The sequence below is a fragment of the Felis catus genome, chromosome D2 (genome assembly GCF_018350175.1).
Source record: "Felis catus isolate Fca126 chromosome D2, F.catus_Fca126_mat1.0, whole genome shotgun sequence".
Taxonomy (NCBI): domain Eukaryota; kingdom Metazoa; phylum Chordata; class Mammalia; order Carnivora; family Felidae; genus Felis; species Felis catus.
The window spans coordinates 53,393,801-53,409,431 of NC_058378.1; the positions used below are offsets into that span (position 1 = coordinate 53,393,801).

Here is a 15,631-nt window from a genome sequence, read left to right on the forward strand (position 1 = left end):
TAGACACGACACAGGCAAGCGAATAGCATTGGCAAAGGCATCCTGTCAGGTAAGGGCAATACCTGCTGGGGGTTGGGGGAACTAGCTAGTTTGAGTGAAGTTCAAGATTAGTGTAGACCTACAATGAGCCCATACTGGGGGGAATCTGTGAATGCTAGGATAAGGAGTTAGCCTACAGGATGGTTTGGACCAAGGAAGTGTGAAGGCAGGAAGATCAGTCAGAAATGCTGGCTGTTGTCCTGGTACATACTGCTAAAGGTCTGAGGGGTTTCTCCTAGAATTCTTAAAACCAAAAGTTTTTTCTTCCAACCAGGAAGTTCTGCCTGTAATTATGAAACCCTAAGAATGTCATGCTTATCACAACACGCATTACTGCAAAATTTCCACATGTTGAAGGGCTGCGACACCACAACCACGGAGTAGGTCAGTCTGCTGAAGAGCAACCAAGGCCAGACCCAAGTTAGATGACAGACTGTGATTCACACACAAAACGCCAAGACGAGAGGCCAAGGACTCGCACCGGTAAGGAGTACAGGAGCACGGCCACGAAGAGCAGCAGGATCAGCAGGATCAGCAGGCCAATGATGACCCACTTAAATCGGCGCCACACGATGAACTTCATGGTCTTACACGGGTTGGTGAACCACAGGAAGGAGGTTTCTGGCCGGCTGCATCGCAAAGAAATGGTTTTATCTACCCAGTTCAGGTGGGACAGGAATTTTACCTCAGAACCTAACACAGTTTGGAGAATAATTAATAACATTTATAAAGTCAAGAAAAGATATTACTCCCCTTAGTTGGCTGAGAAAGATTCTTTAACATTTTATAGCCTCCTAGGATGCTGAAGATACTCTGCACTTTGGTTTTGTGGGAAGGGACAAGGGTTAAAATGAAGCCAGATCACCGGGCTCTTCCATCCCCCACCCCCATTAAGTACAAAATTAAGACAACAGTGAATCCAGTCCATTAAGCGCATTGGAAGGGGGGCTTTTCAGACTGCAGGTGTTTGGGGATCAGACGTTGTGAAGAACAAAGAGGGCCTCTCACTTTGGTGGGTCCAGCTTGGGGTTCATGTTGGGTTCATCCCGTCCCTTCCCGGCTGGCCTCTCGTCTGCCTCCTTCTCATTGAGGATTTCCAACGTCATCTCCACTTTCCCCTTCAGTAAAGCAGAACAGGTTAAACACATGACATCACGTTTCACAAATATTTTCACTTCAACCGAAAGAGTATTCCCTGAGCAATGATTTTTATTCTTGTAAAACAATCCTTAGATTGCCTTAAATTTTCCTCAAGAGATTTCATCGCATTTCCTCTTCCATGTGTTTCTGAACCGACTCCTTGTGGGAAACTGAGAGGAAAAATTGCTTTCCCTCCCCCCAGTCCCTGCTTTTCATTCTCTGTACCCCATCATCTAACTCTCTCATAGCCATCTCCTTGCCTTCTCACACACTACCCTTCGTAACTTTATTTGGACCCAGATTAACCTAAATACTGCTAATACCAATATCTAATACTTCTTGAGCATTAACTGTAGGCTCTAAGAGAGTCTGCATGCTTCCTGCCTAACCATGGTAGCCCCACTGCTTGGAGCAGGGCTGACACTTCATGGGTACTCGATGCACACTAGCTGAATATATGAATGAATGAGTGAACGAATGAATGCTGCCTTCGTGTTTATACAGGTTCCTAAGTGATGCACTGGATGCTGTTTAAGCCTTCTACGTGGATAATCTCATGTAAGGCTCACAGCAACCCTATACAGCAGGTACTGCTATTTCCTTCATGTGCACCCAAGGACACTGAAGCCGAAAGACGTCTAGAAAGTTGCCCACTTCTATGGCCAGGCTCGTAATGGGCTTTCTAGGACCCCAGAACGCCCACTTGGTCACGGCAGCCTAAGAACCCCCAACCCCAGCACTTGGTTAGGGGGTGGAGCCAAATGACTCCTATGCTAATGAGTCGGACAAAATGAGGTGACTGCCCTCAGCAAGTTGGTACATCTCTCCAAGCCCGTTTTGGGGGCTTTTGTTTTTGTTTTACTTAGTTCAGCAATATTTTTTATTCTTTTGTTTGATAAAGAAAACTTTTAAAAATTTTTAACTGAAGTATAGTTGACCTATAATATTATATCCAAGCCTGTTTTTTAAATCAACAATTTGGAGATAATGTCTAGAACGAAATGAGATTCTGTGTAAATTACTCTGTAGAAAACAGATAAGTGGTTTCCTGGGCCAGGGGTGGAGGGGATAGTAGGCTGCAAAGGGCACAAGGAAACTTCTGGAGCAGTGGAAATGTTCTGGATCCTTGATTCTGGTGGTGGCTTCTTAAGTGTCTACATCAGTCAAAACACATGGAATTGTGCACTCTAAATGGGTGTGGTTGGTTTTATGTAAATTATACCTCAAAGTTATTTTTAAAAACAAGATTTGAGCATAAAGCAGTCACTTAGCATGTTGTCTGGCTCATCATCAGTGATCTAAAATGTTAGCTGTTATAAGAATGACAATAATACATGATGAAATAGGTAGTTTTTGGTGACATGGCATGGTAACCCAGACTTCTGCTTCTCTACCACAATCTATCTTGAATTCTCCAAATTGTAAGTTATGGCCTTCTTGTTCAGTGGATGTCAGGGCTCCCTGCTTCTTCCACCTTTTTAAAATTTACTTTTTTCTAAACAAGAGTTTGAGTTTGAGGTTCCCTTTCCTGTACTGAATTGTACTGGAACTCTGGATAAATTAGCCTTCTCAGGGAAGGAGGGTCCTAAAGAAATATGGTGCAACCACTTGGGCTCTCAGCTTTCTACCATTCCAATCCCTCCACTTTCTATGCAACCCCAGACATACACTCACGGCATCTACCACCTTCTCTTGTAATCCCAGTACAAACCATTCCTGTAGCTTAAAGCCCCATCAATGTAACACTTCTTTATCTGGAGTAAATCGATTGATAGAGGGCAAAGCCTGAATGATGAAAGAAATAAACGACCCCGAATTGGGAAATACTCATACAGCCATCACACGGGAGCCATCTTTATCCGCAAAGCATGGCCACCATCCTTTCATGGACTTCTGCTCAAACAGTGAGGCAGTTTTTGCTTTAAGGGGGTTCATGGCTTTGAGGTCTGGAACCATGTCCAAATTGCATTTCTCTGATGATTTTGCTGGAATGATGGTGTGGTGCAAATCAAGTTCCAGGAAACCTAGCCAAGGAAACAATTAAATCCACATAAGCTTCCACGCATCAGCCGTTGTTCACAAGTGAACACAATGTTCTTGTCGGAGGAGAGGCACACAATGATCTTGAGCAGGTGATGGGTGAGTTAGAGAAAGAGATCCTGGTAGACATTTAAAATTCCTTCCAGATAGGATGGAAAGTGGTAGAGAAATGTCTACCCACCACTCTGCATCTCACAGAGGTTGACACGGTTTATTTCTCAAAGACACAAACATAAACTGAGCTCTTCTACAAGCTCAAAATAATTAAACATCTATAGACTAGACTAGACTAGACTAGACTAGACATCCACTGAACGCAAATTTGAAATTTGCTCATAGTGGTCTCAAGCTGCCCTGAACAGAGGCACTGTGAGTGGTCAGGCTCCTTGTGCTGGTTTAGGAGTCATACCTTGCTGACAGGTGAACACTGAAGCTTTACCTTCAACTGAGTGGGGAGTGTAAATTGTTTGGGGGAAGGGCCGGAGAACCCCAGGGAAGGCAAAAGCCTGTATTTAAAGAGGGGGAGGGAAAAACAGAGCTGGCCAACCAGGCAGACCCCGGGCCTGGGAAAGTAGAAATCAGAAGAGCATTGTGCACTGGGGGTGGGGGTGGGGAGCATGTGTGCCAAGAAAGGGAACATGGTGGTGGGGGGGGGGTTGTTTAGTAAGTGCCTTTAACCACAGAGGAGGATGGACCTGGGGGAAGGAACAATGGCTGATGACATTAGGGAGCCTCAGTAATCTTGGAGAGCAGCATGGAGGAGGGAGCCAATTCCGAGGTGCTGAGGAGGTAGAGTGGGTAGTTTGGAAGTGGAGGCAGGGGTGTGGGATCCCCTTGTGAAGACAGGATTTGTGTCTTCATGGCAAGACAGGAGCTGGTGCAAGAGCCTCCTTAGGGGCCCTTGAGAGTAGATGGGGCCTGCAGAAAAGGGTGACGTTCACTGCAGGAAATTCTCGGAGGACCTGGGACAGAAGACAGGCAGCCCACACCACCCAGGGGACATCCAGGCAGTGAGTGTGCCCCAACCCTTAATTACCCACAGTATTGGAGATTTGAATAATTGACTCCAAATTTTAATTGATTTCACTAAATCAAAGTAAAATTTCTTAGAGAAAAGTATCCAAATGTAAGTCCTACCCAAATAGTCATCCAGAGAAAACTTGTCATTATCCCATATCTGAATGATCAGCCTGGGTGGGACCCGAAATTCAGTTTGGTCAATACTCCAGAAATGCTCCTAAAATGACAAGATAAACAGAAAAACCAAATGACACCACTGAACTCTGAAACCTTCCCTTTGGGCCCCTGGAGACCCCAGCATCAGGGCATGGGGCTTTTTCGCTCCTTTGCATCCCACCTCTAACACCCCTTTCCCTTGCCCTCACCCCTCTACCCCATGGTATGGAGGGCAGCCGGTCTCTCCCGGAAGTCTTAAGGCCACCAGCTGGGTGACAAAAAGGTTGCCCCAGGCAATCCCCAAACAGAAGGTTTCCTGCCTGCCATGTTCCTATCAGCGTGACTTCCTGCTGTCATTCCTGGGGTTTGGGGAGTGATTATTTCTGCTTCCCCACCCCGAGACCACTAGGCCAGCTCAGACTAACAGCCAGGCTGTCCGAAGCCAGCCCACAATATCACCCACTGGGGTGTCACATTTGCTCGGTGACTTTCTTCCCACCCCATGTGGGTATCTGAGCACATCATTTCACATGATGGTGAGGAGACTGGGACCCAGCTTTCTCCCTTTTCTCAGTGCAGGTTTAAAATGTCCTGACATTTTTGGCTTTTGACAGTACTGCTGTTTGTTACACGCTGCGGTCAACCAAGACCCCCGGATTCCTCGTTCTAAAGCTGGGTGGAGGGAGGACTGGGTAAGGGTCCTCTAAGTTCTCACCTCTGGTCTCTGCCTCTACCCAAACAACATTAGCCAACCTCAATAACACCTCCACAGCCTAATCACACCTACGTAATGGGAATCCCCCAGTGATTCATGAATTCGAAGAAAAGATGGTTGGATTGTTTCTTGTTTTTCAGATGACATTCCATGAATGTTGCCCTTTGCAGGGCTCAGGGGGCCTGGCTCTGAGGGGTTAGGAAGCTCGTCCTGGCCCCACTGACTGTCCTGTGTGGGGTCAGGCTCCAGGTGACACTCAGGGCGCTGAGGGGTCCAGCAGTAGATGTGGGTAAGAAAGGCCTACTTGACCCTAAGTCCCTCCCCTTCTCGCCAGTCTGCCTCACCATCTGGAAGTGTGCAGGATTTGACATCTGGTTGAACCAGTAGGTCTCTAGACAGTGCCCTTTGAAGGCATTTCTCTCACCAGGCACAGAAAAACGCTCCCCACAGTGTCAGCACTGAGCAGGGCCAGCAGAGGGATGGGTCTGGTTTTATGGGACATGATGCAGATGCATTTTGATCAGGTGTGGGGAGAGAAGGTGAGCAGGCAGAGCTAGGAAAAGTTTATAGAATGTGGGGGACAGGAATGGGACAGGGGACCCATAAAAGACATCTGTTATTATTGCCTGCCCAGATCTCAGGCCTCCTTTTTGGAGAAAAAAAAAAAAAGCATCCAGATTTTCCTTGGGGACTGTCCTTTAGTTTGGGAAGAACTAAGTCCATTCCTAACCCCAGAACCAGTCAGAGCACTGCATCCCCAGGCCACATTGGTTGGTTCAGGGATGGGAACGTGACCCCAAACAGGCAGAGGCACTGAGGCCCAATTCCAGAACTCTGGTTGGCGCCATTGGGGATTAGTTCTTCTCTTTCTGCTGAAGTTTCTGGGAGGGCAGGAGGTGGCTGGGGCTGCTGGCAGCCATCTTGCCTCCACCAGAGAAGGAGGGCCACAGGAGAGGGCAGAGAGAGAGGGGTGGAGAAAGTGAGAACAATTTCTAAAGACATCAGTTCAACTTGGGATCCAGGCATTCCTAAGCCAGCCATCCCTGGACGTTTTAGTAATGTGAACCAATAAATCAGTTTTTTGGTATAAGCCAGTTTGAGTTCAGTTCTGTAACTAGAGTCTTATCAACCACGAGGGCCCTGAACCCTCAGGGAAGTGCTTCTGAGGGAGGTAAAACAGATGCTGAGTTTTAATAAAGAAGGTAAAAGGAAAATTTCACCTACTTAAAATTTTTTTAATGTTTATTTACTTTGAGAGAGAGAGACAGCAGAGAGTAAGCGGGGGAGGGGTAGAGAGGGAGACAGAATCTGAAGCAGGCTCCAGGCTCTGAGCTGTCAGCACAGAGCCTTCCACGGCTCCCAAACCCACGAACTGTGAGATCATGACCTGAGCCGAAGTCGGATGCTTAACTGACTGAGCCTCCCAGGCACCCCTAAATTTCACCTACTTTAATATTTCACCTGTTTGGTTAACGAGTCAAACAGTTCTGCTTATCGGGGGAAGAAATCAGTCTCCCTGTGATATAAAAACACACTTAGGTGGTTGCCTATATTAACACAAGACCCCCGGATCTACCCTTTACTAGATCTTTCACCCTGCTGCCAACATGTTAGGGAAGGACAGTTGTGTTCCAGATACTTCCTAATTGCACAAATAGCTGTCCTAGCTCTGTGAGCCTGGGCAAGTATCTGCACCTCTGTGGGTCCCAGGTTCCCCGTCTGTATCACGAGAGAGCTGGACCCATGACCCCTAAGGGGCTGAGCAGCTCCTACATGCCCTGTATCTGTCCATGACACCCACTTCCCATGTGCCTATTTCAGAACTCACTTTTTTAGCAATGATACAGAGTTGTTCAGCTGGGAGGTAGTCAAACGGGAAAACAAATCTCCAGTTAAAATTCCCTTCACCATCCAAGGACCTGTAATGGACATCTGTTTTCTGTTTGTTTTCTTCACTGCCAGGAATCCAGCTGAAAAGCAGAAGCAAACAGACTTAGCTTCACGGGATTGACAGGTAATCTAGCCACAAAACTGTGCAGTGATTAAGGAAGTGAAGGGCAGAAGAAATTAATGCACTTTTCTTGGGTGGGTTCCAGTTATCTGCGGAGCTGGGGGTGATTTATTAAGGGGAGGCGCTCTGTTGCATCCAACACAGGTTGTAGCCAAATAAAATATAATTCCCCTAAAACCAAAAGCAGGAAACCCTTTAGACTTCAGTTAACAGGGATAAGGTGACATTTTCTGGAAAATATCAACAACTTCTATTTTGGGAACGCTGAGGCTTGCTGGCTATGCTGCTGGTCTTTATAACTATAACTCATCAGTGTCTGTCATCACTGCTGATAGGCTTAATGAATATGAGTTAGTTCAAAATTTTAGCATTTCCTCTTCCATATTTCATTTAAGCAAACAAAACAGGCATGACTCAAGTAATCTTACAGCTTCCTTTTTTTATTATTCTTAAATGCCCTATGATCACATTAACGAGACTAGCAAGGGAGACGTAAGCCAAGTTATTTCCATCTGCATATCTACGAAAATTCACTTCCATAAACAATTTAACATCTTAACTTTTGACATCGGAAAAGTTTCCTTTGCCTTGTGCCTGGCATGTAGTAGGTCCAGTGAAGGAATAAATGAATGAATGAATGAATAAATGAATGAATGAACACACGAGGGAGGAAACTGTTGTCATATCTGCCAGCTGTTGGGAGGGTGTGTGTTTTAGGAACCATGGGAATGCTGGAGGTTAGCCTGGTAAAGGGGTAGAATGCATGGTTCTGCAGGCTGACGGCACCTAGAATACAGTGGGATCGACTGTGCAGTTTTTAAATACTGATGCCTGGACCCCACAGATAGAGATTCTCAGTAGGAGGCAGGCCTGGCTATGAAATCTGCCACTTCACGTTCTGGGCTTCATCTCCCATCTGTAAAATGTGGTTAACAATCTGTGCTCCCTTCACTTGGTCGACATGGGGACAGAAGGAAAGATCATGGCTTAGAAGGGCCAGAACGGGAAGAGGGATATCCTTAACTGTGTTACAGATCATCTGCTGTGAACCAGTACTAATTAGCATGGCTTGTTTTATTCTTCCCAACAATTGCATAACTATCTCCATTTTTACAGATGAGAAAACTGAGGTTCAGAGACAATAGATAACTTCCACAAGGTCATACGGCCAGCAACAGACAGAATTAAGTCTTAATTAAGAATTATGAAGCCTTTGTTGGTCTGACTCCAAAGTCGAGGCCTGTCACTCTGCCTCAAAGGACCATGGAGACTAGAAGGTCATGTAAGGTCACGTGGTAACATTAGATCCTATTATTAGTAGTGGTATTACTAATATCATTCAACTACAATGGTTGTAGTTTTTGCTAGTTAATTAACTGACTAGCTAGATGAGTTGAAAGATTCCTCTTTTTCACTTTTAAGGTTTTAAATTAACTTGCTGAACAGAGTCCACACTCTTTGGCTAGGATGTCAATGGCTTCGCTTCCTGATAACATCCTGAAAGTGCTCCCGTCTTCCTTCCCCAGACCGCTTACCCTCTGAAGCTCTTCCCGCTCTTTTTTTTCCTGAATCTTTTCACATTTAGTTTTTAAAAAAAATTTTTTTTAACGTTTATTTATTTTTGAGACAGAGAGAGACAGAGCATGAACGGGGGAGGGTCAGAGAGAGGGAGACACAGAATCTGAAACAGGCTCCAGGCTCGGAGCTGTCAGCACAGAGGCCCACGCGGGGCTCGAACTCACGGACCGTGAGATCATGACCTGAGCCGAAGTCGGATGCTTAACCGATGGAGCCACTCAGGCACCCCTCACATTTAGTTTTAAATAGGAATCTTTTCACATTTTTTACTTTAAAACAAGTTGAACTACTCCATGTATTTGTGTGCATATGCGTATAACTTTGTGTGTTATAACCCACATGTGCACGGTGCTAGGCATGCTATTTACACATAATTCATCTTTTCACATATAGTATTTGGATTGTAATTGCAAATAGGACATGGTACTTTTGGTTGTGCTTTTATTCTTTGATTAGAAGAGTTTTCTCTCAGTCCAGTATTACCTGAGTTTGTTTCTGTGATTTGAGAAAACATAATGCTTATGATAGTCAAATAAATTTGCATATATATAATTAGCTAGGATTAGTTTTCCTTGGGGAATGGTAATAAGTTTCTGAAATGAGAAGGAATAATGAAGAACTTGATGAAACATTCCTTGTTTACAGTGAGCCCAAATGATAGTAATTATGTCTTCAACAAAGTTTTGACTGAGGGCCACTTGGGATCGTAAGGGAAACTTTGTTATCACTTTATGAATGCATTAAATTTCAACAAATCTTATCTTTCGCATATCAAAGAACCAAACCTGGTCTATGTGGAATAGTAGTAATACTAGCTAACACTTACACAGTGTGATAGTTCATTTTTTGTGTCAGTGTGACTGGTCACAGGGTGCCCAGATTAAACGTTATTCTGAGGGTGTCTGTGAGGGTGTTTCTGCATGAGGTAGAATCTGAATTGGTGGACTCGGTGAAGTAGATTTCCCTCCCCCGTGTGGGTGGGCCTTGTGCAATCTGTTGAGGGCCTGAAGAGAGCAAAAGGCAGAGGAAGGACTCATCCTAAACTATACCACGGGCTTTGCTGGGTCTCCAGCTTACGGATGGCAGAATCACTTCTTAGCCTCCATTATCATGTACGCCAATTCCTAATTATAAATCCCTCTCTCTCTGCCTCCCCCTCCTCCCTCTATACACACACACACTCACTCTCTCTTGCTCTCTACTTGTTCTGTTTCTCTGGAGAACCCTAAGACACCCAGTGTTTACTATCTGCCAGACACTGTCCTAAATGCTTTGAATAACTCAATGTTCTGAATATCCCAGAGCAGTGGGTTCTATCATTATCTGCCTTTTACGATGGGAAACAGTGAGTTTACTAACTTGCCCAGCTGGTAGGAAAAGTACCAGGATTTTAATCCAGGTAGTTTGGCTCCAGATTCTGGCATTTTAATCATCTATGCCATTCTGTACTCAACATCTTTGATCCAGGGCATAACATGAAACTAACATCAAATGGGCTATTTGGAATTGAATGATACAAGTAACAGAATCATGAACAGCTATGACACTTCACATGTTGGATGCAGGCATCCCATAAATGCTGGTAGAATCAATGATTTTTTTTGGAAATATGCTAATGTTTCCTCTTTTCCATGGACCTTAGCTGCTGGTAGTAAAATATATACAAAGTGAAATTTAACAAGCCTTACTTGTGTTTCTAGGGCTAGTTACTCAAGGTATCAAAAAGGAATAAAAATGAACTGACTAAAAAGAATGACTAAAGAGCTGACTAAAAGAATGACTAAAAGGAAATAAGTCGGCTTAATAAACTTAACCCATTTTCTTAAAAGAGAAATGTAGAACTGCTTATCAGTTCCTATAGTTTACTAGATTGCTCATAAACAAGATCCACAGAGATTCCTCTTCTCTTTCTGTTCTCTCTCCCTTTGTCCTGCTGGAGTTTCCTGAGCAGATTGCATTAATGAAATAGAAGAACTTCAAATAACCAAGGATCCTAGAATGGACACCTTTCATAATGATGACTCATGAAGGAGAGCATCTGTTTCGTTCCTTGAGTCTGTCAGAGGCAAACTAGCATGCTAAACTTACCCTTTGACATAGATGTCACTCATTTCCTCTCCTGTGATGCTTTTTTCATCCAAGAGAACATCCTTGGTATTCCAGATGATCACACGCAGGTAGTACCTGAAAGGAGCACATTTTGACGGTGATTTTGTACCCAGACCCCAGTCCGATAGAGCAGGGTCTCATGGTTACTTACTTTTTGGCTTTCCGGGGGGTGATGTTGAAAGGAGGGCCTGGTGGTCCCAAACTCTTGGGGAAAACATCCACCCACATCTGAAGTTTCCCCTAGATCATTTAAAAATGAAAAGAGAAATTAAGTTATATGATGAGCCGAGAAGCCTATAGCTTTCTTTCATGTCTTCTAGGTGAAACTGTTTCTTTGGACCTGCTAACTATTAGTCCATATGGAAGGCAAAAAGAGTAGAGTAGGAGAGCGAACCAAGATAAATCATCTATCTTCAATGGCATTTAGGGCACCCACTTCCCACTCTCACCAGAAACCTCTGATGACTGCATGCGCCCACTCTATCATCGTCTGAGTGTTCCCTGGTTAATGAAGGGGCTTCATATCACTAACACCTCCCCCCCCCACCCCAAACATGCTCACATACCCTCTTACAATGACTTAAAGTTGAGTCCCTCACTCAGAACTCTATTCGTCACATTGCCTACTTGCTATCAATCCCAGTTTTGTAACATCCAAGGGTTTCTCCACTTACCTCCGGATAGAAAATCAAAATAATGTAAAATGGTATTTAATTTGTTAAAGAAGGACTTACAACGTGGCACGTTCAGAGTAAAGACCCAAACAACGACAAGAACATTACTGTTCCCCAAAGTTGAGGACTCCCTGCTATTGGCTGGCTAGTGCCCACCACCTGGGAGGAGGCTCGCAAGAAGGGGGAGGCTGAAAGCCCAACTGACCCTTGTGGTGCCATCTTGGTGAGGTCCCGAGCAGGTCTTCTCCTGCCACAGACCAGGTCCATCTATCTGACTAGAATGTTCTTCCAGATGGGCTAGGGGTGCCATTAACAAACTATATCAACCCCATGAAGCAACTTAAATTTCACAAACTGATTTCAGATGTTTTGTTGACTCTGCCTTCAGACTTGTCTATAAGAAGTTTACCAAGGAAACTAGATTGGCTTCCTAATACGCTATGATCAAAATGGCTTAACTGGAACTCTTAAAAAGGATATATTTTCCTACAATCCTGGCTCTCTTCTAACTAACCTCTAGGGTTCAAGGTTCTATAATACATCAAGCATGATGCAGAACATGAGGCATTTGGGTGTCTCCTAAGACCCAGCTATAGTCTGTCCAGTTTGGTAGGTAAAAGGGATTGAGGGAGGGGTGGAGGGGAGATGTGGATTGTAATTTGTAATCACAAACTTGTAATTTCTTTAGACTTTATTTAAGGTGTGGGAGGAGAGAGAAGAGGAGGAATGGGCTCTTTGGGGGAAGGAATAATAAGAAAAGGAAGAAATGAAAATGTAGAACAGAATAAAAGCAAGGAGTGAGTGACAAACTAGTAAGCCCAGGGCACCTGCGGCCACTTTTTATAGATAAGCTTGTCCACAGTTGTGTGGGGTCAACATGATTTGCATCCATTAGATTAATATTTCTTAAAGTGTGATTTCCTGGCCACCTGCATTAGAACCCCTCCAGGTACTTGTTAAAACTCAGATTCCGGCCACCCCAGACCTACTGAATCCAAATCTCCCAGACACATCCCAGGAGGCTTCCTTGTAACAAGCTTCCACCCGGATCATTCTGTCATTTGCCATGTCTCTCCTGGTTTCTCTGGAAACTGTTCCCCAGCTGCTGGAAACTAATTCTCCCCCATCATTATGCATGTGGTCCTGTGATGAGCCATCTTGTGCACTGAGCCCAGCTTCTCCCTGGCAATTTGGTCTCAGAGAGTACCGCCTCACCCAGGTAGGGCCAAGTACAGTGCTTCCCCAGACCCCACCTGCTTGGCTGCAGCTGAGTAGTCCAGTGGTGGAGAGTTGGGCCAAGTTGGGGCAACCAATCCCTTCCACATTTGGAAGTAGATTGGGGCTACGTTATAACATGAAAACCTTAGAAACTCTTTACAACATTCCGATTCACAGGAAGGGGATCACAGGAAGTGCGTAGAACAACAGAAACTCAGAGAGAGAAACAGGTAAGAGACAGGGAGAGATCCTGAGCCGTAATCACCCTCCTGTCTGGATTTAGTGAGCTACCTGGAAATTCTGACAATTTATTTCCCCTTTGGGATAAAGCTAATCTGAGTTGCCCTTCTATTTCTTGTGTATCTAAAAGTGTCCGAAAGAGATAAAAGAGGCAAATCTGTGTCAGCTGCTGCCACTGCGTTTGGGATGCGGAGGATGGGTCTTCAGACGGAGCGTTCTTTTACCTGGGAAATGTTCGGCTGGAAGGTGCTATGCAAAGTCCTCGTTTCCACGTGCTCAGGGACCAGTCCCTGAGTCCTGAGGATGTGAAGGGCAAGACGCTCGTCGGGGGCCCCCAGGTGCTGGTGCAGAATTTTGTTGGCCTCTGGAATAGAAAGTGGCATTGAAACAGTTGCCCTGAGGGGCATGTATCCCTTCCAACCAGACTCTGCAAACTGGACAGGCAGGGCCAGTGTGCGAACTTTTGATTTGTGAAGGAGTCATTGATAGTAATAGCTCTTGACCATGGGCCCTACCCCAGCCAGTCTCACACCTGACCTGTGGGCTGCCAACACCAAAGGGGCCAGAACATACCAGAATGTGTAAGTAAGAGCAGCCTGTATCTACTTTTCTGGCTGAGGCTCACAGCCAGATTCTGTTTCCCAGCCTCCCTTGCAGTTAGGTGTGGACACACTACCTAGTTTGGCTAGAATGTAACACAGGTAGAAGTGACACGTGTGTCACTTCTAGATGGGGCACAATAAAGCCCTCTCGTGAAAGATACTCTATGTGCTGTTGCCTTTTGGATGCAGAAGAAACAGCAACCTTAGGCGCCCGCGTTGAAGAATGGCAGAGCTGCAAAACGCCAAGGGCTTGTTGCCTATCGGAATACCTGTTGTGAATTTCTGAGAAGTAAACTTCTATTGTGTTAAGCCGCCGACATTTGGAAGTTTAATTGTTACAGCAGCTAGCATTACTGTGGCATTTTAAAAACAGCCCTCAAATTCTCTGACACTTCTCCCATGAGAGGTTGGGTCTGTGTCCTCTTCCTTTGAGTCTGGAGACATATCTGACCACTGAAGTGTGGAGAAAGAATGCCGTGCGACTTCTCAGGCTGGGCATACAAGGCCACGTGACTTGTGGTTGGTCCACTTGGGATGCTTGCTTTGAGGGAAGCCATCTGCCCTGGAACGAGCATGAGTATCTAGAGATTGCCCTTCTGGAAAGGCCTGAGTAGGTGCTCTGATCATTAGCCCCAGTCAAGAGCCAGCATCAACTGCCAGCCTTGCGTGCGAGCTATCTTGGACATCCAGCTCCGTGGAGCCGGGATGCCTGTCGCCTGGCCCCTCCCCCGACATCTGACAGCAGCCAAGCACATGAAGTACTCAGATGAGAACTGCCCAGTGGGTGAGCCCGTCCTGACCTGCAAAACCGGGAGCAAAACAAAATGGACATTTTTCAGCTGCTAAGTTTTGGGGTGATTTGTTAGGTAACAATAGTAATTGGAATGATCGTTGTGACTGAGACAGTTTTGGAGAGAGTTGTTTGATTATCTGGGGGTACTCTTAACTATGAGGCCACGTTGCTTGCCAGTTAATTCCTTATCCCTTTTGCAGAAGTCCTCTTCAAATGGGAAGACAAAGCATAGTTTCTTGCAATGTCAGGAATAAACAGTGCAGGATCAGGAAGGCACCTTCACCCCCGTGTGTCTTTATTCAGCCTTCTCTGGGTATCCTGTGCACCCTTCAAGGCAAGCTCCACTGCCACCCCCTCTGGGAAGCCCTCCCTCCCTGCAACACCGTGAATAATGCCACAGCTCTTATGCTCTATTAAGCTTATTTCAGGCTTTGTCATAGCGCAGCTAGCTGGCTACGTGTCAGGACCGATTGTATTATAAATTACTGCTGGAGAAAGAGCAAGACCCCAAGCTCAGACGTGAGCCAGATGTGAACTCAGAAGAGTCCTCAAACAAACCCCCTGCATCCCCGAGCCTTCTCAGAGAAGGGCTGGAAGAATGATGGAATAAGCCTGGAAGAGAAATTCTTGCACTACCATCTGAGCACTTTTGAGCTAAATTATGAGCTAATTATGCACTACATAGAAATTAGTTAATTACTAGAACTTTGTGTTCAAAGCTCCAGTGGCTATGACCTAAAAAGGTCAAGTGAAACCTAAGACAGACAAGAAAATGTGTACACTTTGACACTTGACAAGACAGCAAAACCCTGCTATAATGGGGCTTTTGTTAGATAGTCATGTGTGCGGAGTCTCCTGTGGTATAATTAGGGCACTGCTCTGCCCATCCCCCTCCCAAAGCAGACACAGCAAAGTTGCTATACTTTGTAACCAGCTTGCAGCCTATGGTTTTGCACTTACCAAATTCATCCAAACTATAGTCTCGACCTCCATATCTGATTCTACTTCCATCTTCGGAAAGGATGGGTGGTGGGAAACCTTTGAATCTGGCTACATTTTGAAGCAACTGTGTTGGTCTCAACTGATCTCGCCAGGTATTTACTCCAGAACTGTGAATAACAGTCCACACTCAGAGTTATCACGGGGCAGAGAGGTTCTTCTTGGATTCACACACATATACTCCTATTTATTCTTACAGGCGTCCCCATGTAGTGACGGAGCAGGGAATGGGCTCTACCCTTTGGCTTTTGCCTAGAAATCTATTTCAGAGACCTAAAATCCGCAATTACTTTGGCC

The 15,631-nt window shown here is 45.3% G+C and overlaps 1 protein-coding gene across 6 annotated transcripts in view; it reads right to left on the reverse strand.

Moving 5' to 3' along the window:
- The window catches only part of MYOF (myoferlin), a 152,072-nt gene that overhangs the window by 1,450 nt on the left and 134,991 nt on the right, over positions 1-15,631 (reverse strand). For 5 of the 6 annotated variants that reach the window (XM_019813549.3, XM_011287427.4, XM_019813550.3 and 2 more), the window contains 9 exons: positions 15,296-15,444; positions 13,165-13,304; positions 10,960-11,048; positions 10,788-10,883; positions 6,939-7,080; positions 4,357-4,456; positions 3,013-3,203; positions 1,048-1,157; positions 521-668 (listed from right to left, as the gene is read on the reverse strand). In XM_019813549.3, coding sequence (XP_019669108.1) covers positions 521-668; positions 1,048-1,157; positions 3,013-3,203; positions 4,357-4,456; positions 6,939-7,080; positions 10,788-10,883; positions 10,960-11,048; positions 13,165-13,304; positions 15,296-15,444 — 1,165 coding nt within the window. Of the gene's footprint in view, positions 1-520; positions 669-1,047; positions 1,158-3,012; positions 3,204-4,356; positions 4,457-6,938; positions 7,081-10,787; positions 10,884-10,959; positions 11,049-13,164; positions 13,305-15,295; positions 15,445-15,631 lie in introns of those variants that run through there. The other variant, XR_002146516.3, reaches the window with a different exon arrangement.